General features: G+C 36.2%; 2 protein-coding genes across 2 annotated transcripts in view; one reads left to right on the top strand and one right to left on the bottom strand.

Annotated features, from left to right (window-relative positions):
• acad11 (acyl-CoA dehydrogenase family, member 11) overlaps window positions 1-22004 on the top strand; it is an 86032-nt gene that overhangs the window by 27964 nt on the left and 36064 nt on the right. The window contains exon 13 of the mRNA XM_058764888.1: window positions 1199-1297. Coding sequence (XP_058620871.1) covers window positions 1199-1297 — 99 coding nt within the window. The remainder of the gene's footprint in view (window positions 1-1198; window positions 1298-22004) is intronic.
• ackr4b (atypical chemokine receptor 4b) lies at window positions 9069-19159 on the bottom strand. The gene is made up of 2 exons (XM_058764889.1): window positions 19002-19159; window positions 9069-12679 (listed from the first exon to the last, which is right to left on the bottom strand). Exon 2 carries the CDS (start codon window positions 12674-12676, stop codon window positions 11519-11521), a length of 1158 nt encoding a protein of 385 aa, XP_058620872.1. The 5' UTR covers window positions 12677-12679; window positions 19002-19159; the 3' UTR covers window positions 9069-11518.

The raw sequence follows: 22004 nt of genomic DNA, 5'->3' as shown, positions 1-22004 counted from the left end.
GCAAGTGACTAGCATGTAGCTAGCATGTTTATAGCATGATTAACATGTTACTAGCATATTGTTAGCATGATTAGCAAGTGACTAGCATTTTGCTAGCATGATTAGCAAGTGACTAGCATGTCGTTAGCATTTTTCTAACATGATTAGCATGTTGCTATCATGATTAGCAAGTGACTAGCTTGTACCTAGCATGTTTATAGCATGATTAACATGTTACTAGCATTTTGCTAGCATGATTAGCATGTGACTAGCATGTCACTAGCATGTTTCTAACATGAATAGCATGTTACTAGCATGTTGCTAGCATTATTAGCAAGTGACTAGCATGTCGCTAGCATGTTTCTAGAATGGTTAGCAAGTGACTAGCATGTCACTAGCATGTTTCTAACATGATTAGCATATTACTAGCATGTTTCTAGCATGTTTAGCATGTTGTTAGGATAGATAGATTAGAAATATTAGATGAGTTTGAATGGATTAGAAATAGTACATAGAAGGGAAGCTTGATTGAGTCTCAAAGGATTCTGGGAGTTTAAAATTTGTATTTTGACAGTTTGAACATTTGAACATTCCGTAAGTCTGTGGGATTTTATGATTTTTAATCTTCAGTTTTATGAAAACTATAAGTCCAATCAGTTAGAAAAGATATAGCACACTAAGTGAGATCAGTCTGAACAGCTGGGCTGAGTTTGGTGATTCTAGCTTGAAAGCTCTAGGAGGAGATGCATTCAGAAATTTAGTCTAAGAAGAATAATAATAAGAAGCTTAAGTAGCAGATCAGTAGGTTGGCTCTCTCAAGCCAACCTAATTAAGAGTGTCCATAATAATAAAAAGGAAAAAGCTTTTAGATGTCTACTTTAAAATGTGTTCTAAACGTGACAGTTCTTAGAAATGTCATCTTTCTATGTACACGATGTTGGTTTCATATTGTTTTGAGAAAAAAAAAGCTATTTTCAAGAAATTATTTAATTTAATAACTAATTTAATAATGTCATGTGTGTGCACTTTGCATTGATTGTTTTCAAAAACATTTTGAGGTTTATGAAACAGTCAAATTATACTTTGAGACTTGTGAGCTGCTTTGCTGAAACAAATAATGCAAAACACAATAAAATTAAATAAAATTCCTTGACTGCTTTTTTTCTGAAATGATTTTCATCACTGATCCTAGTACTCTGTCTGTTTTTCTTTATTCTAGAGCCGGATGTTGCTTCAAGTGACGCCACAAACATGGAGTGCACCCTTCACAAAGACAAAGACCATTTTATCATTAATGGCAAAAAGTGGTGGAGCAGCGGTAAGCGTGTGAATGTCACAGTACGAGATTGAAAGTAGGAGTGGAGAGGAAATATTTTGTTTGTCAGTTGTCAAGAAAATAAATTGTGATTTTTAGGGTTTTATTCCTGTGGAGACTAAACGCGTTACAAGGAACACTGAACAGCGGGAGTTTAGATTTCATAGCCTTAGTGTTTTAACCAATATCTTACCACAAAGACATAAAGAAACATATCACTAGAATGATTCATCCCATAAAACGACCCCGTTCATCCAAATCTTCTCGATGACTGACATGAAATTTAAAAAACATTTAAGATGTTTACACAAACCAGCTATGCAGAATCTGTGAACGATAAACACAGACTTTGGGAACTCAAAGCGATCACAACGGGTGGCAAAGCAGAAACAGACCAATTAGTCTAAGTTCCCGCCTTCAGCTTCACAGACCTAGAACTGAGTTGCGAGGATAAGCCCACTATCATCTCTTCCTGCCTTTGACAAGATTCAGAAAAAGTTGCATTTTGAAGGGTTTTCCCATTGCAAATGACAGGCTAACATACTTTGGTAAAAGTATTTTTTTTTTTTTTACCTCATTTTCCACTTGAAAATTGAATCATCTTTGAGTCATTTTCCAAATGAATAAGCTGAAATGAACACTCTACCATAAGAGCTGTGAACTCACCCTCTCTTGCTTTCATTTTCATTTATATATTTAGGAAAGCTGACCGCAGGCATGCGTAATTGCATTTTGTTGACGTGTGGAACAGCAGTTGCATGATACAAAGATTAAAAACAGTCTTTATGTGATGAAAGGCAGTTTTACCATTTATTGCGTTGAGATAACATCAGTGATCAGGGTTTAAACTTGCGTGTCATCCTGTTTACTATGCCCAAGGTTGTTTTTCAATCTGTATGGGATGTTTAGAGTTGCTTTGGTATTTGTCTCTTAGACGCTGTCCCCTATAGAACATTCCAGATGGTTCTAGCTGTGGGTCTTTGTGGTTTCAGGGCCTTCTGAATTAAACATCCTCAAAGGATGACAAAGGGCCAAAGGCCTGTTGTTCTCTGTATCATCACACCAAATTAACTCCATAAAGTCTGAACTGGCTTTAAACGGCTTCAGCAAACATCAATTCTATACGACATTTTATTATTATGGTAATGAGTGTTTGAAGTTGACATGAACCAAAATTGACCTGCTTAACTTCCTAAATATGCATTTTTGTTCTTATTGTGAATGATTTATTGGTGCATATTATTACACTAATGTAATATTTAATAAAAATTCATTTATACATTTTAAATTAACTTTTATTATTATTATTATTATTATTATTATTATTACGGGGTGAAAAAATAAATGACCAATGATAAATTATATTTATATGAAATTATATTTTCTATTATAAATGAAATGGAAATATTACATTTTACAATGCGATCAAATCTTGATAGTTAAAATAATTTGTTCATTGAGTTAATCTTCCTTATAACTGTAAACTCATTCACTTTTTTTTTAGTTTGTATTTCTTTGAAAACTGAACGCAGAAGTAAAATGGCTAGCAAATGTTTGATGTCAACTTTAAAAAAAAAAAAAAAAAAAAAAATGTTTTTTATGAATGTCTATGCGTCAGCACTACTATTGCATGTAACAGTTTGGCCGTTTGATGCCCCCGGTATCACATGTTTATTTTGTTACTTGTACATGTTTCACAGAAATATGATTTGCAAACAAGTTCTTTGGATGGTGAAGTTTACGGGTGGTCGATTCAAAGTTATGAGAGAAAAATATCTTCAGATATGAATGGTGACAATTTGTGAGATCTTTTTGTTTGATCTGATTTGTCACCAAAGTTGTTTTGTGTGTCTCTGAGGAGTTTTAAAATGCTGTCATCAGCATACAGTATGTGATCTTTGTGTCCTTGAGCAGTGGAAATTCCAACTTTCCAGTGCTATCTCTTTCCTATTTTAACCCGCACAGATGTACAGATTCATCATCAGTACAAAGGGTAAATTATAAGTGTGACAAATCCAAATCATTTGGTTACAAGATGAGCCTGTTGTGTGTAAGAGCTCCATATCTCCTGTTTTTTTTTTTTTTTTTTGAGAGGCACAGATGGTGTTTTTCACTACTATCATAAACCACCATCAGTTCTGGGGACTGCTAAACATATCTTTATTGTTGAGACATGTGGAATGAATTTCAAACAGTTAATCATAGACAGTGTAATTACAGTCAATGACCAAACGCTTCATGTTTCAAGAGCCTTCGGAAAGTACATTTAACTGCAGTCCATCCTTGTTGCATATTTCAGGTTTGTTTTTCCACTAAAAGCAAGTGTTGTTTTATTTATAAGACCTTTACGTTTTCTTGTCTTCTGGCTAGAAGGGTAGTTGTTGATTAAATTGAAGAATGCTTCTAGTTCCTTTGGTTTTCCTGGGCACACTTTGCAGTATGCAGATATAAATGAGATGCCCAAACAGAATGCATTTACTTGTAAAAATGTGTGTAGTTTGTTTATGCAGCCTGTTTGTATTCACATGCATTAAGACCAGATTTTGTTGGAGGATTAGCATTTATTCATTATACACACTGTATACTTTATATACACTATTTACAACTGTATGCTTTATAGAAGACTATATAAATGTCTTGGTGTACTCTGAGATATTGGATTCCTGGTGTTAAAGGGTTAGTTCACCCCAAAATGAAAATTCTGTCATTAATTACTCACCCTCATGTCGTTCCAAACCCGTAAGTCCTTCGGTCATCTTCGGAACACAAATTAAAATGTTTTTGATGAAATCGGAGAGCTCTCTGACCCTCCCATAGACAGCAATGCAACTGAAATGTTCCCAGGTCCAGAAACGTAGTAAATACATCGGTAAAACAGTCCATGTGACATCAGTGGCTCAACTTCAGTTTTGCTCAACCATTCTTCTCCCCCGAGTTACGTCGTCCGTCATTTTAAAGAGTATCACAATGCATACGCACGCTTTCCCCTAAGCGTAAACAAGGCTTATTACGCAGCGTTCATGTGCACGCTTTCCCCCGAACGTAAACAACGCTGATTAAGTCAAATACGTTCTTGGGTACTCTCCTAAATGGCAGAAGACGTAGCTCGAGTACCGGTTCACATTAAATCATTCGGTAACATTACCATATTTCAGTACCCGAAAACGCATTTGAGCGCATGAGAGAGAGAGAGAGTACCAAAATGTTCTTAATTGTCCTTAACTAAGTGTGCATTTCTAGGGTCATATGGTGTCCGCGAAAACGTGGACAGGATGGCGGAGTCCATTCATAAAAACGGAATTTACTCTATAGCGCGGAATTTTTGGATGAATAAAAGAAGGTCTGTCACTTAATTCGAATCGCGATATTAACTACTGTATGTGAATATTAAGACGCAAAAAGATGGTTTAAATATGAATCCTGCATGTTCCGCTATCGGTATGTATGAACTGTGGAGACGCAATTTTGTTTACTACACAAAAACTGAAGAACACGTGAACTTTGATTTTCGGCCTCTGCATCTCACTACATGATGACATGAACACATGATCTTACAGGCTGTGAGAGTCACTTTAATGCGTGACCTCTTACAAGTCTAAATTCATGACCCCTTAAATTCACTTGCTTATAGAGGTGAGAGTTATTAACCATTTAAATCCTTCTGGATACTTTTTTGGGGGCTGTTGTAGCATCACCAAGCTTATTTGCAGATGTTAGCTTTATTTTCTTGAAATGGTCTTTGTGGCATGAGGGAACCACAAAAAGTTGTTTCCAAGCCTTATTCCATTTATTCAGATGTACTTGGTCAGTACAGTCTATTGTCATCACTGATTGTGCAAACATGTTTTGTGTCTTCCTCATAGTCTCTTCCTGTCATTGTTTGCTGAATGAACCTTCTGTACATTTTAGACATCTCATCCTTATGAGCAAAAACAGAACCAGACAGCTGTGCAGGTTCCCGTTGACCTTTTCTCTTTCAACCATTCTCATATCCTTTTCTTTTGCTTCAGCTACATCCATGAAGCCACAAAAATGCAAAAAACATTTTTTCCCTCTTTTCCTTTTTTACACTTCTCTCGCGGGATAGCCAATTTCCTTCCCAGGCCTATGGTGAGGTTTGTTAATATCTGGTGGTCTTGAACTTTAACTTTTCTCAGCTCCTTTACCCCTTTGTGCCTTTTGTGCAATGACTTCCAGACCAGCGTTACCGTCACTAGAAAGAACAGGGCCAAGAAACTGTTTGGCTTAATGTGTTTTCATGTGCATGCTGAAACCTCTGGCGTGACTTAATAAATGAAGACATTGCATTATTTATTTTTATTTTTTTATTTTTGAGAGTGGTAGTTAAACAAGTATTCACACGCAATTACTTAACACACAAGTTTATTAATCATTATCTCATTTTATCAGCAATAAATTTGATTACTTTTTTAACATCCATTATTTAGATGCAATGAGCTGCTGCTCATTTTTGGTTCTGATTATCATGTTTATTGCGCTGAAATCATGCAACTTCTTATATACGGTTTTCTGAGTGCACACATCCAAAGCACACGAACAGAAAGCGGCTGTCACAGGCATGTGAGCACTAAATTCACATGTTCTCATTCACCCACAAGTTTACATTAAAAACACACATGAGTTACAGAAACAATCGGTTATGTCTGTGAAGGTAAACAGCTGGGAAATAAATCGCATGTTTATTTTAGATCTGTGTGGCAGCAGCAATATACAGTAAATAAATCAATAAATCCACTGCTCTCTTGTCTCCTCTGAGGCTGGGACTCTAAATAGTGTTTTGTGCTCGTCTGTGCTGCCAAAGGCAGAACAGTTAGCATGTTTTGCTAAAACTTTGAGATGGTCCTCACTGCAGAACACAAGATCCAGGGGGTGTGGTTGGATCTAGATCCAACCCCTCCCACCTTACATTTACCTAAACCCACCCATCCCCACCCCTAAACCTACCCATGGACGTGGATCCAACCCCGCCCCCTGGATCTTTGTTCTGCAGTGAGGGGCTACTGCAAACTTTCGCCATGGCATTAGAACTGGTTGTCGCTTGCGAACTCAAAATGACGGCACCGTGGGTGAAAACTTACAGATCAAGGGGTGGTACTATTATGAGATCCCTTTACAACGTCACTATGGGGAGTAAAATCAGATGAAAATCAAAAGTCTTACCAAAACAAAGTTACTGGGTTAATCTTTTTCACCTTTCCTTGGTTGGTATATGCACCTAGGACCTGATTATAGCACTTAAAACCTGGAAAAGTCAGATTTTCATGATATGTCACCTTTAAAGTATTGTTGTTGTTGTTGTAAACATTTGTAGTAAACATTCTGTCATTATAGTGAGTAACAGTTTCTGGGGACACTGAAGGTCCAATGATAAGCAGTGCTCTGCTTTCTGCACACACAAACACATTTTTTAATTTATTTTTTAACTTTTTTGGTGGAATGAGACACATGGTAACACTTTACAATAAGGTTCCATTAGTTAATGTGTTCGTTCATGTTAGTTAATAATGAACAATACATTTATTACAGTATTTATTTATCTATCTTAATATTTGTTGGGAATACAGTTGTTCATGTTAATTCAGGGTGCATTAACCAATGTTAACAAGCACAACTGTTCATTTTAATAATGCTTATGTAAATGTTGAAATTACCATTAACTAAGACTAATAAATGCTGAAGAAGTATTGTTAATTCTTAGTTCATGTTAACTAAAGTAGTTAACTAATGTTAACTAATGAACCTTATTGTAAAGTGTTACCAGACACACTCCCCTGCAAACAAAGACACTCACACAGGCTAATGTTTTGTAATGGATAATCAAGAGCTATGAGGCTGAATATGTTTGTTTATGTGGTCTGTGTAACACATCCAGAATTACTACACTGCAAAAAATGCTTTTCTTACTTAGATTTTTTTGTCTTGTTTCCAGCCAAAATTTCTAGAAATTCTTAAATCAAGAAGAGATTAGTAAAAATTATTGTCTTGTTTTCAGAAAAAACATGTCAAAATTAAGTGAGTTTTTGCTTGAAACAAGCAAAATAATCTGCCAATGGGGTAAGCAAAATTATCTTGTTTTCTGTTTGAAATAAGATTATTTTGCTTACCCCATTGAAAAAAACTTTGGGAGAAACCAGGCTCAGTCGGGGGGCCAGTTCTCCTCTGGCCAGACGAAACCAGCAATTTAATTCCAAGCTGCAGCAAAGTCGGATTGTGCAGAGGAGTCATCTGGTTCCAGTGGTCTTGTCCCGATGGCCAAATAGGTGACGTGGTCTTCGCTGGGGATCTGTCTCTGGGGCACATCTGTAGGGGTCGTCTCTAAGTGCTGCTCCACCATCTGTACTGGTTCCTGGTTGACCTAATTAATGCAGCCTAACAATCCTTCCAATTCATTGTGTTAGTTTGTTATGTGTAAGCCAGGTCAAAGAGATGGGTCTTTAATCTAGATTTAAACTAACAGATTGTGTCTGCCTCCCGAACAAAATTAGGTAGATTGTTCCAGAGTTTGGGCACTAAATAGTAAAAGGATCTGCCAACCGCAGTTGATTTTGATGTTCTAGGTATTATTAAATGGCTAGAGTTTTGAGAATGCAGCGGGCATGAATGACTGTAATGCGATAAGAGCTCACTCAAGTACTGAGGAGCTAAACCATTCAGGGCTTTATAAGTAATTAGCAAGATTTTGAAATGTATACAGCGTTTAATAGGGAGCCAGTGCAGTGTTGACAGAACCGAGCTAATATGGTCATACTTCCTGGTTCCAGTAAGAACTTTTGGACCAGCTGGAGTTTGCACGCAGAGCAACTAAACAATAAAGCATTACAATAATCTAACCTTGTGGTCATAAATGCATGAATTAACATTTCTGCATTTGACATTGAGAGCATAGGTCATAATTTAGATATATTTTTAAGATAGAAAAATGTGATTTTACAAATGCTAGAAATGTGGCTTTCGAAGGGAAGATCGCTATCAAATTGCACACCTAGGTTCCTAACTGACGTTAAAGAATTGACAGAGTAACCATTGAGTGTTAGACAGTGTTCTAGGTCATTCCATGCGGAGGTTTTAGGCCCTATAATTAACACCTCCTGTTTTTTTTTGTTTGTTTGTTTGTTTGTTTTTCCGGGAATTTAGCAGTAAGAAATTACTAGTCATCCGTTTTTTTTAATATCAACTATGCATTCTGTTGCAAATTGGTATGTTTCATCAGGCCACAACGAAATATAGAGCAGATTATCATCAGCAAGTCTCTTTTAAAGAGGTAGAACATAAAGGCTGGACTGTAATTTCAGAGCACCAGACATTAATAATTCATAATAGTTGGTAATAATTCAGAAATAAATGTAACAACATACAGCTGTCTAAAATCCTGCTAATTAAGCCAAGAATTCATCTCTCTCTCTGCTTTTATTTATTTTCATTTTTTAATTTTAATTTATTTTATTACATTTAAATATATATATATATAATGTTTGACCACTTTTGTTGTTCATGGACCTCTTTTTCCAATCTGCTTTCCACATATCATCTGTGCTGTCATAATAACCTTCCCATTAATTCACAAACTTTCCTTCAAAACCACACACTTACAACCAGAATCAGATGCTGTGGCTTTTATCCTGTGTGTAAAGCATAATCGTCTGTACATGTGACTTGTGTGTGTTTGTATACTTTGTTTTCCTGCAGACTTTTTGTGCAAGCACATATGGTATTCCAAACCAGCAAATAACACCAAAACTCAATACAAGTCCAAGAATATAAAGTTTGCTTTAATCTAAAAATATATTTACATGGTGATGTATAATATACAAATACATAACGTCTGGTATGCAAGGTATCTTTTCTACACAAGATCCCAGAGTTCACTATACACTTTCTATAAGTGTCAGTATAATAACTCATAAATATGCACTGATTTTGGGGATTCTGTGGAATATTATTAGCTAAAACGGAGTAATGACACTATTGTTTGTTATATAAACACTTAATAAACAAACATACAAGTGTTGTTAATGATAGATTCTGTGAAGTTTTCCATGGAATTCTGTGGGCTCAGATTACATGCAAGTCTTCTGATAAACGGCATACTTTGATCTTTAAACATGTAACAAAAGATCTCATCAAAGATGTCATAGTGGAATGTTTCTGGTTAATGCATTAATCTTAAGGCCAAAGTATACTTTGATTTTTACGTGCGCTAGAGTATGCGTACAATGCGTGTGGTGTAAATTGCATCAGCAGAATAGTACATGCATACTGTATGTCCAGACAGATTTTTCTAACCACACATACTCTGGATGCTTAGCTCACACATGCACCTTAATGTTTTTTTCATAGTTGGCAACACTGGCCCAGCCTTTAGTTTTATAGTTGAAAAATAATGGAGACGGCAGTAACAATCATAATAGATGCCCATATTGATGAGCACTTTTGAGAGTAGGGATGGGCATTTCAAGCAAAGATAATATTTGAAGATTGCTCTGAATTTACTTGATTATTATTTGGAAATCGCAGCCCTTCCCCGCATGCACACACGCACGTATAGGCTACACAGCCATGAGCAGAGAGAGAGGGAGAGAGACCATTCACACTTTCAATATGTATAATAAACTGTTTAATTCATTAGAAGATAGGCTATCTTAACTCAAGCCATATAATGATTGTAATATGCTGAAACATTTAATATAATAAACATAACTAAATGACAGCACTTAATAACATAACAGTCTGTGGATTAGCATAAATCAACTGCTCATAATGATAGGCCATTTCCATTAAAAAAAAAATGGAACCCCTACAGGGAATAAATATGAGATGGGAGGAAAAAAATATATTTCAATACTTTCTCTCGCAAACACGGGGACTTTTTTTTAGACAATAATCAACTTATTTGATATTCTATAATTAAATCAACTAATTGAATATTTGAAAATTGTGACCCATCCCTATTTGAGAGGGGTTAAAAGATGCCTGCAGCTGTAGTTTAAATGACTGGAAATAGTGCGGACTAGGACTGCCCTCGACTTTTTCTGGTCGACTAGTAGTCGTTCATTTGAAGCATTAGTCGAATAATCACACGTTTATTAATAAACTATTTAAATCATTATGAGCCTTTAATTGCCTACATAGCCTAATAAGCGTTCAAGCACACGCGTACAGCTTGCCACAGCACACTGGCAGAAGTAATGATTATGAATGTGTCATTGAAAAACAGTAAGGAGACTCCATTAACATTTTAATAATTTGACAAACTAGTGCTTTCTTTGTTCTCGGTTTAACTACATCTCCGCAGTAGTAGACGCGCCTGTATGCATGTTTCATACGGATTACATAATCTGAGAATTTGTTTTCCATTTGTATTGGTTCATTTGAAAGTAGACATTTCACTCTCTATAGATATATTTTTAATGTCTGTAAGGCAAAGATATATACAGTTTCGCACTCAAGTGCACGGACCGAGATGACAGAAAGCACATCCTGTTTGCTTTCATTATTTTACAAAAGCGCTTTTTGTTATTGTGAGTGCACACAAATAAACGTAGAGTCTTACAGATTTGAAGGATGTATTTCTCTTATCTGAATGATGAAAAATTACGGAGTAGCCTATTTTAAGAGCAAGTGAGTGCACCGGCGCCTCCATCTGTTCTGCTTCTACACTCCATACAGATACAACAGCGCACATTTCTCTAGGTTAACATTAGATTGAGCGGCCAATATAAAGTTGCTAATACTTACATATTTCAGACGATAAGCCATATTTGAGGTTGATGAATGATAGGCGTGCATTTGGATGTCCTGCCTGATGTACTGTATTACCGTAGCCGTTTACGATCTGTCCGTCACGAACTGCGTGACTTTGTCTGTGGATTTTCTTTTTTTTTTTTTTTTATGCAACTAAGCGACTAATAACATTTTGGTCAGCCAAGCCTCTTCTGGACGACTAACGATTAGTCGACTATTAGGGGCAGTGAGATTGTGTTTAGTGCCTGTGTTCAAGTAAGTTAACAAAAAAACAACAAAAAAAAGTTCAACTGTATACGCATACGCTAGCGATCACATCAAAACGGAATTATTTTATTTATTATCAAAAAGGACATTATTTAAAAAATGAAAGCGTTTAAGTAATTTTGACAATAACAGTCATTTTTAAAATAATGTCCTGGAATATAGTTGGCAGTCCTCATTGTTGAAGTTATTGCGGTGTCATATGGTGAACGTACTCGTTTCTTCATTGTCTGACGAAGAGTGAGTGTGAGTTTGTGTGCCTGACTTAAGGGAGATCTCAACAGTGGGCTGTTCATTGCCATGGCGGTACCCTCTTCCTGTCTGCCCGCAGCGCTTGGCAAGCTTCAGAACGTGCATTTTGAAGGATGAGCCAATAAAGACGTAGAGCACAGGATTCAGGCAGCAATGCGTGAGGGCCAGACTTTCAGTGATTTGATTGGCCCTGTCCAGGTTTTTGCTCACCTCACATTCTGTCACTAAATTGTAGATCACATCCAGGGCTCTGACTAATTTTACCACATTATAGGGGAGCTGGGTCAACAGGAACACACCTACCACTGCTATCAAAACCCGAAATGCCCGCCATCTCCTTCCACCACGTACGCCCGCTGTTGCGGCTTGACCCAACACAATTCCAACCCTGCAATAGCAGAACATCATCACCAGGAAAGGCAGAAGAAAGCTCAGAGACACTTCCAGAATTTCCAGAGTTGCTTTAGCTGCCAGCGCCATGCTGTGTGGGTAAACTGCCCGGCAGGCATTACGCCCACTCGAGTGCTGCTTCTTCACCGTGTAGAACACCATATCTGGCAATCCGAGAACAATGGCAAGTCCCCAAACCAGGAGGCACATGATTATCCTCTGCCTGCGGGCGTTGTTCCTGGCTGGGGCATTGGCGGTGGTGGAGCCTTTGGCTAGCGCACGATAGCGGTCTATGCTAATGCAGGCCAGCAGCAGCATGCTACAGCTGAAGTTGGTGGTGTAGAGAGCTGAAGTGATCTTGCAGGCGGCTGTGCCAATCTCCCAGCCATTCACTGCATCCGCAGCCCAGAATGGCAGCGTGAGGAGCAGGAGGAGGTCTGCAAAGGCCAGGTTGAGGATGAAGACGTCCGTCAGTGTCCGTAAGCATTTGTGGGAAAGGTAAACTAAGACGACCAGCGAGTTTCCGGCCAGGCCCAGGATCAATGCTAGGGTGTAGACGACTGGCAAAAAGACCCCAGCGAAAGACCGGACCTCTTGTTTGTCGCAGACTGTGTGGAAATCCTTGTCGTCATAGTCACTGTGGTTGGAACTATTGTCATGGTCATGGTCATAATAATGATAGTCATGGTCGTAATCCAAAAGGACACTCATCATGCTCTAAAGAGAGAAAGAAATGTAAACATTGATGATGCTAGATATCAGTGTGTTTTTTTATTTATTTTTTTTTTACAAAAAATTCACTCAGATATTGCTAGTAAATTTGACAAATAATCAGCGCAGCTGAAGAGTTCTGCGTTCAAATACACGCAATAGGTCTTTCTTTAAGACTTCAAGGGAAGCTCGGCTTTAGCCTGGTAATACCAAACTCTGCTACTTCGCGTCGCTTTGCTTCGTAGACAGAGTCTGGAAGGGCATAATTGACAAGCGTTTACTTTCTCGTGGGCGGGCGCTTGTCTGAAGTTTAAAATCATTGGTGTACCCGTAAGCCAATCACATAACGGTTGGTTATGATGTTAATCACCGGCTCAGCCGCCTCGAACTTCCACTGTAAACACAGGCATGCGGCGAAAATATCGAGCGAAATACCGGAATGAAGATGGCTGTGAACTACTTTTGCAGATTATGTGAAGTAAATCTACGCATCCACCTTGCCGAACTTTGGCCTCCCCAGTTTCTCGCTGACGATCGGTAACAGCTGATAAATTAAACTTTTCCCAAAACCTGTCGGGAGTAGGGCCACAAAATCGCCTCCATTCAAAATGTGAACCAAACTCTTCTTGTTCAGGCTTCAGTTGGCAAATACCGGGAATATTCTCCACAACAGAGCGAATAGCATCCCGTGTCTCCATGTCCGCTGTCGTTTAAGATTTCCCTCACCTAAACTACAATCTTAAATTCGGCGCTTAGTGTTTACGTCACGGCTCTCAGCCCGCCCTCTGTTCATTGATTGGCCCGGCTGCTGCGGAGCCGGAGATAAACTGGGAGATGGTCTGCTATATCAGACTGAGTACAGAAGCGAAATTAAATTGAGCGGAAGTACAAAGTCTGACGGAGTCATGCTAGCTCGGCTTCCCCTATAATGTCAAAACATTAATGGTCAAATATGTACTATTGTGTTAACATTTTATTGACTAAAAATGCGTTAGAACATGTTCATCTCGAAGACGAGTTTGTTCAGAATCAGCTACATATAGCAGGTCGGCTGACTCGATTTCCTTCTCATACATTCCCGTAGCGTCACAGTGCATTTCCCTGTTGAAGCCTAGCGTCCATTGACTTCAATGGGGCTGCTTTGAACAGTTTTTTTCAGTGCTTCGAAACTAGACGGTCATTGGATAAATGCTGCGATTATGTCCCGCCCACGGACGCTCAGCGTCTCTGGAGGTGAATGGAGGAGTGGGCGTGCCTGGACTCCGGGCTTCTGTGTGATGATTGGAGGGTCTGCCGAAAGACTGCATCTCCTTTTGATTGACAGCGATTTTGTACTATAAAAAGTCGCTAACGCTGAAGTTATTCAAGCTCAGTCCCATCGCGGCTTTGCACTTGGTTCTTATGAATCATTATATATTTTTTTTTATTCATTTATAATGTTATGTTTTAATAAACATGCTGCTAACTCGGAAATTTCAAGATATGCGAGCAAAAAATGCTCCTGACACATTTTGTTTGTGTTTGAATCCAAATCCACGTTGTCTTGGGAGAATCACTGATTCACTGAGCCATTCATAAAAACAGTCACTTGATTCGCTTCTGAAGGATTCAGCCGTTTTGAAAGAATCATTTGAATGACTCTGCCACCTGCTGGCCGTTTTTAAGTTTCCCGTCTAAAAGTAGGCATATTACATTATTTTCCAACATATTTCTATATTCATAATTTAGTATTTAAAACATTAATCTCATAACATTATTTATGCAATTATAAATACAGTCTAAATAAATAAATGCCACATCTAAATGTCACTTCATGCAACTTCTGTGCAGTGCTGAGTTTTGTTTAGATAATTTCATGGATAACAATAGCCAGTCATTCATTCACATTAATTAAGTATTCAGAGAATAATATTGTCTGTTTTCACTTACATCTATTTATTTATTAAATTTTGATTCATTTTGTAGAATTGAATTATAAATTAAGCTGTATTGTAAGACATTTTTATGGTATCGTGACAACCCTATTATACCACATTCCTTGTTTCAGTTTAACCTAATTCCCACATTTCCTCCGAGTTCAATATCTTTTTTTTTATAGATAGTTCAATTTAAAGCTTTTTATAGATATATTTATCATGTCTGTGAGGCATGTATTCGCTGACTTTCGGTTCATTTTTGTGAAGCGCTCCTGTTCAAGACGAGACGGCAGAAAGCGCATTGTTTTCTTAAACGTTTGTTGATATTGTGAGTGCACACAAATAAGAGTAGACCCTTTACAGTTCCGAATGATTTATCACTCTTACCTTTATGAGCAAAAACTATGGCGTCTTTTAAGTTGTTTCCATTGAAAAAAATGCAATTGATTGCGCTGGTGCCTCCATGTCCTGTGCTTTAGCTTCGACTCTCTGCACAAACTATTGGATGCAGCGCACATTTATCTAGGTTTAATGTTTAAACATTGTTATATGCTTGAACTGTTTCAGTAGGCTATATCTATAGATTTTATTTTAGGCAAGTCGTGATGATTTGAGAAGGCTAAATTGATTAAACATAGGCTATGATCAGCCTGCCGGTCTGCCGCTGGCCGCTTCGTTACTTTAAGAAAGAAAAAACTTATTTAATGAACAAAAAAATGCTCCAAACGTTTTTCTAAATTAACTTAATACAAAAACGAAACGAAATATAATCACTTTGCCATTACATACAAAACTGAACTATTTTAATCGCTGAAACAGTATTATAATCTGATTTGGGATAAGGGGAAAAAAAGACGGGCTCGACTCAGGCGGTAATTCTGTTAAACTGTCGGACACGTCCCAGGCGAGGGCCTAAATTTGAGGCCCATACAGGGCTCTACCGGGAACGCGATCGCTATTTCTATCGAGGGGATTCTACCGAATGTGATCTGTACGGAGGGGAAACCAACAATATATATATATATATATATATATATATATATATATATATATATATATATATATATATATATATATATATATTAAAAGTGGGTCGCGGCTTGATGACCATGGGAAAACGTGGGTCCCAAGACCAAACCAGTTGAGAACCACTGCTCTAAGGCACATATATGCATCTTGAGATGAAGTATAGTTGTCCCTTTAAAGTTATTGGCGCATCCCCTTGTACTTCCTAAAGGTACAGTTTTTGCACATTTTTTCTTGTAATATGTAAAAAACAAAACAAAAAAAATGATCTTTAACTGACTGTGTTTTGCAATTGGACATGTACTGCCTTCAAGCCATGTCAGAATAATCTTATTTTACAAGATTAGTGTGCATGAACAGCACTACAATGTTGGGCAATTTTCTACTAGCCCCCTACTTTCTGAGATAGTGTCATTTCGGATTGAATCACGGCAGAAGCAGCGTGGTATTTGTTTAAGAAAGTTTTAATTGTGAATTTTGATGGTTCAGTTTAGTTTGTATGCAGTTGATGATGACTAGCTGCTTATTTAGCTGGTTCACTGACTTGTGTGACAAAAAAATGTATTCTAAAGAATATGTTACACGCTGAATGTGCTTTTCATTTTGTTGTGTTAGAGCTAAAAAGCGTTTTCTGTTTAAGTAAAAAAAAATTGCTCATCCATTTGTTTCCAATAAGAATGGCTTTAAACATCCTTTACATTATAGTTATAAAACCTCTGAAATAGAAGTAGGAGCTTTCCTACTTCCTTATTTAAAAAAAAAAAAAAATTTAGACTCTGAGAGGGCAAAATGGTTTTTACATTTTACATTTGTGTTTATCAGATGTTATCCAAAGCAACTTAAAAAAGGAACAAAAGCGATTCGTCAAAACAATATTTTACAAATTGTAGAAAATATATAAATATATTGAAGCAAATTATATTTTATCAAAAAAAATTGCAGTCTAATACAATATATTTGATCTGCATTCAGTTCAGGTTTTTTTTATTGTAGAAAAAAAAGTTTTTCTGCATTACAAAATGGTTTTCATGGGAGTGGGCATTTATTTAGCAAATTAGCAAATATTCTGAATTATGGGATTTGTAGAATATCGTAATAAGATTCAGCACCTTAAATTTCACATCTCTCTATAATAATGTCTGCATAATGTTGTTAGACTCTGCACAGCCAAATAACTACAAAATGATTATATTTTAGATGTCTGTGCATGCTTTTAATTTACTCTTTTATTTGATTGCTGATTCAATGTGTCACCTGTGCTTTGTTCTGACTAACTTTATCTTGAACACTACTTAGTAATTTCTTCCATATCGTCATTCTCACTTAGTGTTCCGGAGGGTCTTGGTTGAGATCATACACAACTCAACACAGAAACATTACTTTTGACCGAAAACTCCGTGCACACATGTGCAGCTTGGCTGACCGAATCATTTGAGCAGCTTGCAGTGTTGTTGTCTATTTCCCCATATACAGTAGCTTATGAAATCATGTAAATAAAAGTGTATGGGCAGCTTTGTGGCACTTGAGCCTTGGACGTATTGTAAACTTAGTAGCTTTGCTATAGTTTGTCTGGATTGAAGGAGAGTTTATTTAACCCTGAACTCTCTTAGGTGAAGGTCTAGAAATGCTGGTCTGGCTCATTGTTTGCATTTCTAAACCGCAGATATTTGACTTTTGCCAGCTGCTCATCTGGAGTTCTGCATAACACTGAGTGTACCTGCCAATCTGCTAAACACATGCTTGTTTAATAGGGGCACCGAGTGGAGCTGATTTTGTCTTTCTGGGTGATTAGCAAACCAGCTGTTAAAAGATCTATACCTAATGCAGATTGCCTGTTTTTTGTACTTCTTTATTGTATGTTCATATTTACCATGTCATATTTCATTTTTTCTATGCTACTTAAAAAGAACCAGAAAGTTGGAATAACATTCCAATTGTTTAAAACATCAGTCAAAAACGTTCTAGTGATGCACGTCTCCAGAAAAAGCTGCTGTTTGGGATGGAACTTTTTCCTTCTGTGGAAACGGTTTGGCTCCTGTTTTTGAAATTCTGATGAATAACAACATATCCTTCCATAGCCTTTTTTTTTTTTTTTTTTGGCTGTACAAAAATTCCGAACATTAATTTTATTTTATTTTTACTGACATTTTAAATTTTACTGCACATTTTAAACATAATATACCAATAGACTAATACACAACTAAAGCATTTTTATGACAAAATGCATATACTTTATTTGTATTGTATTTGAGTTTTGCATTGTTGCAGTTTCTAAATATATATTTAATGCAAACATCAACAGACAATATATGACTTTAAATGTATAATTCACCCAAAACTGAAAATTCTGTCTTCATTTACTTACCCTCAACCTGTATGAATTTCTTTCTTTTGCTGAATACAAAAGATGTTGTGAAGAAAGTTGGTTTTCAAACCATTGCTGGTCCCCATTGACTTTCTTTGTATGGAGGAAAAAAATCCTATGGAAGTCAAAGGGAACTTTGCAAATGTTTGGTTACCCACATTCTTCAAAATATCTTTTTGTATTCAGCATAAGAGAGAAATTCATACAGGTTTGGAAGAAATTGAGGGTGAGTAAATCATGACAGAATTTACATTTTTGGGCGAACCACAAGTATCCAAGTGTAGTTCATTAAATTAACAGCAAACATGATCTGTTAACATTTCACAATGTCAAAGTGTTTTATTCTATTCTGTATACGTTTGTATACAGTTTGTTTCAAAAGTTACAGTTTAACTGTTAATGCAGAAAGTATGAGGCTTTAGGCATAATAAGCATGTAAAAAGGATATATTGTTCTTTTTCTTGAATCCATGACAGAATTTGTATTGTAGTGTTGTATTACTTTGGTCTATTATGGAGCTCAGGATATGTTTACACCCTTTTATCCTCTCACTTTAACTCTGCACAGGTAAACCCTCATTCCATTCTGCTTTCTCATTAGCATACAGAAACCAGCTTTTTTTGCAATCACATTTTTCATAGTCATATTTAAAATGTGTTCCTGAAATGTTTATTTTGAACTTTACCTTCCCTGTCATAAACCCATTTTGAAGATCGGTAAGAAGGACTTTGACTTGACTAAATAGATCACAGTGAAGGAAACTAACTGCAAAAGAAATCCAACCAAAACAAATCTAAATACTGACTAAAAAAGCATAATAAATGTCCATTACCATAATTCAGCGTATGTTGTAACTTTGTTAGGAATTTGTTTGCTGTATTCTTAATCCAGTGTTTACTTTCAACGATGATTCTCTAAAGTTATGCCTGTCCCTTGTGCCGTTGTGACACAAACCGATCAAAACCCTTGACTTTTAGTTACCCGCAGTTCTGATGTGAATGTGAAATGCAGTGTGTCTTACCTCTGTAGCGTCTGAGTATACTCTGTTCGGGAAAGAGTTGCCTTCAACCTAGAGAAGTGAAACGCTCTGTTGATAATTGCAGCTGGGGCAAGAGGACAGCCATGGGTGTGTGTGTGTGTGTGTGTGTGTGTGTGTGTGTGTTTGTGTGTGCGTCAGAGGAAAAGATTTGTAGAGGAGAGAGAGAGAGAGAGAGAAAGGAGGCGAAAAGAGTTAGAGAAAATAAAGATTAACCTCCTCTTGCAGGTTACAGAGACCCTCTCTGTGTTTTCCTGATAATCTTCAAGCAGAAAAATTTCTGTATATACCAAACTTCACCACAATGAACCATACATTTAAGATTAATTGGATTAAGCATCACTTAAAAAACCCCAATTCTGTCTGGAATTTTATTCCTCACTGTGCTTTTTCAAATATTGGTGATCTTAGTTTTGTTTTGTTGTGTAATTATAATATAGATAAAATTCCAGCTAAGTTATCTGCTTTCCACAAACAAGTGCTCCTATCTTGGTCATTAATATATAAGCACAATTTTTCTCCGCATCGCTATTTCATCTGGAATAACAGAAATATTCTTTATAAACACAACTCTCTTTTTTTAAAGAACTGGTTTGACAACGATATTAAATTGGTTAGTCAGTTATATAATAAAGAAGGAACACTCTTTTCTTATCACGAATTCCTTTCTTATTATAAATTACCAGTTACTAAAAATAATTTGCAATGGTTTTTCACTGTAAAAAATGTCTGTGATTTTAATGGTAAAAAACTGTGAAAAAGCTACGGCAAAAACATGTTAAGTGGTTAACGATAAGTTCCCCTAATATATACGATGAAAAACTGTAATAGACATTTCAGACAATTTTACGGTGAAATACCGCTTTTGGAAGTGAAAAAGAATGTAAAATTTACAGGGAAAAACCATAAATTGACGTTCCCAGAATTCCCTGCGTTGCATTTCAAATTTTGTTTGAATTTGATGTTTTTTCTTTGAAATAACTAGGTTTCTTCTTAGTTTTTTTTTCTTATCAGTTATGTTTATCAGGGTTGTATGTTACATCTAATGTTGTTAAATTAATGTTTATTGCATATTTCAGTTTAATGAGTCTCACCATGATGGTGTTTAGTGTTTGTTTAAATGTTATTATTTAAAATCTGCTTGTGATGGGCTTTGGTTCATCATGTGACTTTCTCATCACCACCTGCATTTGGTGGTTATCAGTGTATTTCAAAGGTACAAAACAGATTTCAGTACTTCAATAGGTTGGTATATTAGCATTATATCAGTTAATGAAATTACGGTATTTAACTATAAATTTAAGTTAAAACCGTAAAACCTAAAATGTTGCTACCGTATATTTTACGGTAGAATTCCGGCAACCACAGCTGCCGTTTTTTTACTGTAAATTTTACGGAATTTTTTTTACAGTATTGGTTCAATTCCTTCAGGTACACAAATGCTATTTAGAGGTGTCTTTTGACATTACTAAATCTTATGTTGGTACAATTTGTTTTTCATCATACCCCAAGAGTAATAATAGAGCTATTCGTATTCTTTTCCAAAGGGAAATTGTTACTGTACCTTATATTTTGTCTCACTGGGTCTCCTTGGAAGAAGCAGAAAATTGATTTGCTGGAGAAAAGTGTTGTTGTTACCACAGAAATATCATTTTAGAAATAAGATTAAAGAAGTTTCTTATAAGCTCATTCACAGATTTTATCCAGCAAATCATTATTTGCAAAAATTTAAAAAAGGAATAAATGTAAATTGTACTTTTTGTAATGAATATGAGGAAACTGCCTTGCTCTTATTTTGGCACTGTACATACTCAGTTACACTGTGGTGTAAGGTCCAAAAGTTTATTAGTGAAAATATTGAATGTTTAAATCCTTCTTCACTCTTATGGGAAAATATACTTTTTGGCTTAACTGACTTTCCTGACCAAGAGGAACAGTACTTTTACTTAATTAACTTACTTATTAATGTGAAATTTGGTCAACAGAATAAGTGTAAATTTACCAATAAAAAATTTATGGTTTTGTTGACCGAAATATGTATTTATATTGACCGTATTAGAGACTCTGTGAATAAGAAAGTTGTAAGAACTTTGAAAGTTTGTGAATTTTACAATATATTGATTTGATTTGATTTATTTTTATATGTATGTGTATATCTTTTTTTTTTTTTTTTTGAAGTTTAATACTTTCCTCCTCCTACCCACTTTCCTCTTTCTCTTCCTTTTTATTTTATTTTGTTTTTAATAACATGTTGTATGTTGTTGTTCTTTGAAAAATATATATATTCAAACCAAACTTGGTGTGCTGTGACAACCATAATCTGAGAGTACCTGTACAGTGCTTGTAGATATGAAAAATGGCAGTTTTCGCTTATAACCTCTAAATGGTTTGGCCAAAAATCACACATCTGTTCATCTTCGATTTGGTGCAACATACAGAATTTTGTCATAATATGCTATATTTTATGAAGGCATTGGTGTATCATTACGAAACTTGGTGTATCTCTTCGGCACCATGAAAATGCCCTGAAAGTGCTCAAAAAGTTTTGGTAATGAAAAGTTATAATGAAATTTTTTTTTTAAATTGTCAGGAGACTTATGTTGATATTTTCCTTGGATCATGCCGAGAACGTGATACTAATTATGCCATAATTGTCCATACCGCCATTTTGATTTTCTTTGAAAACCTACTTTTCCTAACTCCTCCTAGACCACTGGTCTGATTATCACCAAATGCAACTCAGATCATCTTCAGAAAAAGGCAGCATGAAGTTATGGATTTTGTGTCAATGGCATGATGCGAAACTGCATCTGAAGCTGTATCTCTACAAATCACTGACATGTTGACATCAAACTTTATGTGGGTCATTGTCACATCACACTGACCATACCACATCAATTTGATAAGAGCACCACCTATTGGTCAAAAGTGATAAACCATTAAATCATTTTACATTATACTTGTTTGCAACAAAGAAATATGGCTCAT

Source organism: Onychostoma macrolepis, chromosome 24 (assembly GCF_012432095.1).
Source record: "Onychostoma macrolepis isolate SWU-2019 chromosome 24, ASM1243209v1, whole genome shotgun sequence".
Lineage (NCBI taxonomy): Eukaryota > Metazoa > Chordata > Actinopteri > Cypriniformes > Cyprinidae > Onychostoma > Onychostoma macrolepis.
This window is presented reverse-complemented; position numbering and strand designations above follow the sequence as displayed.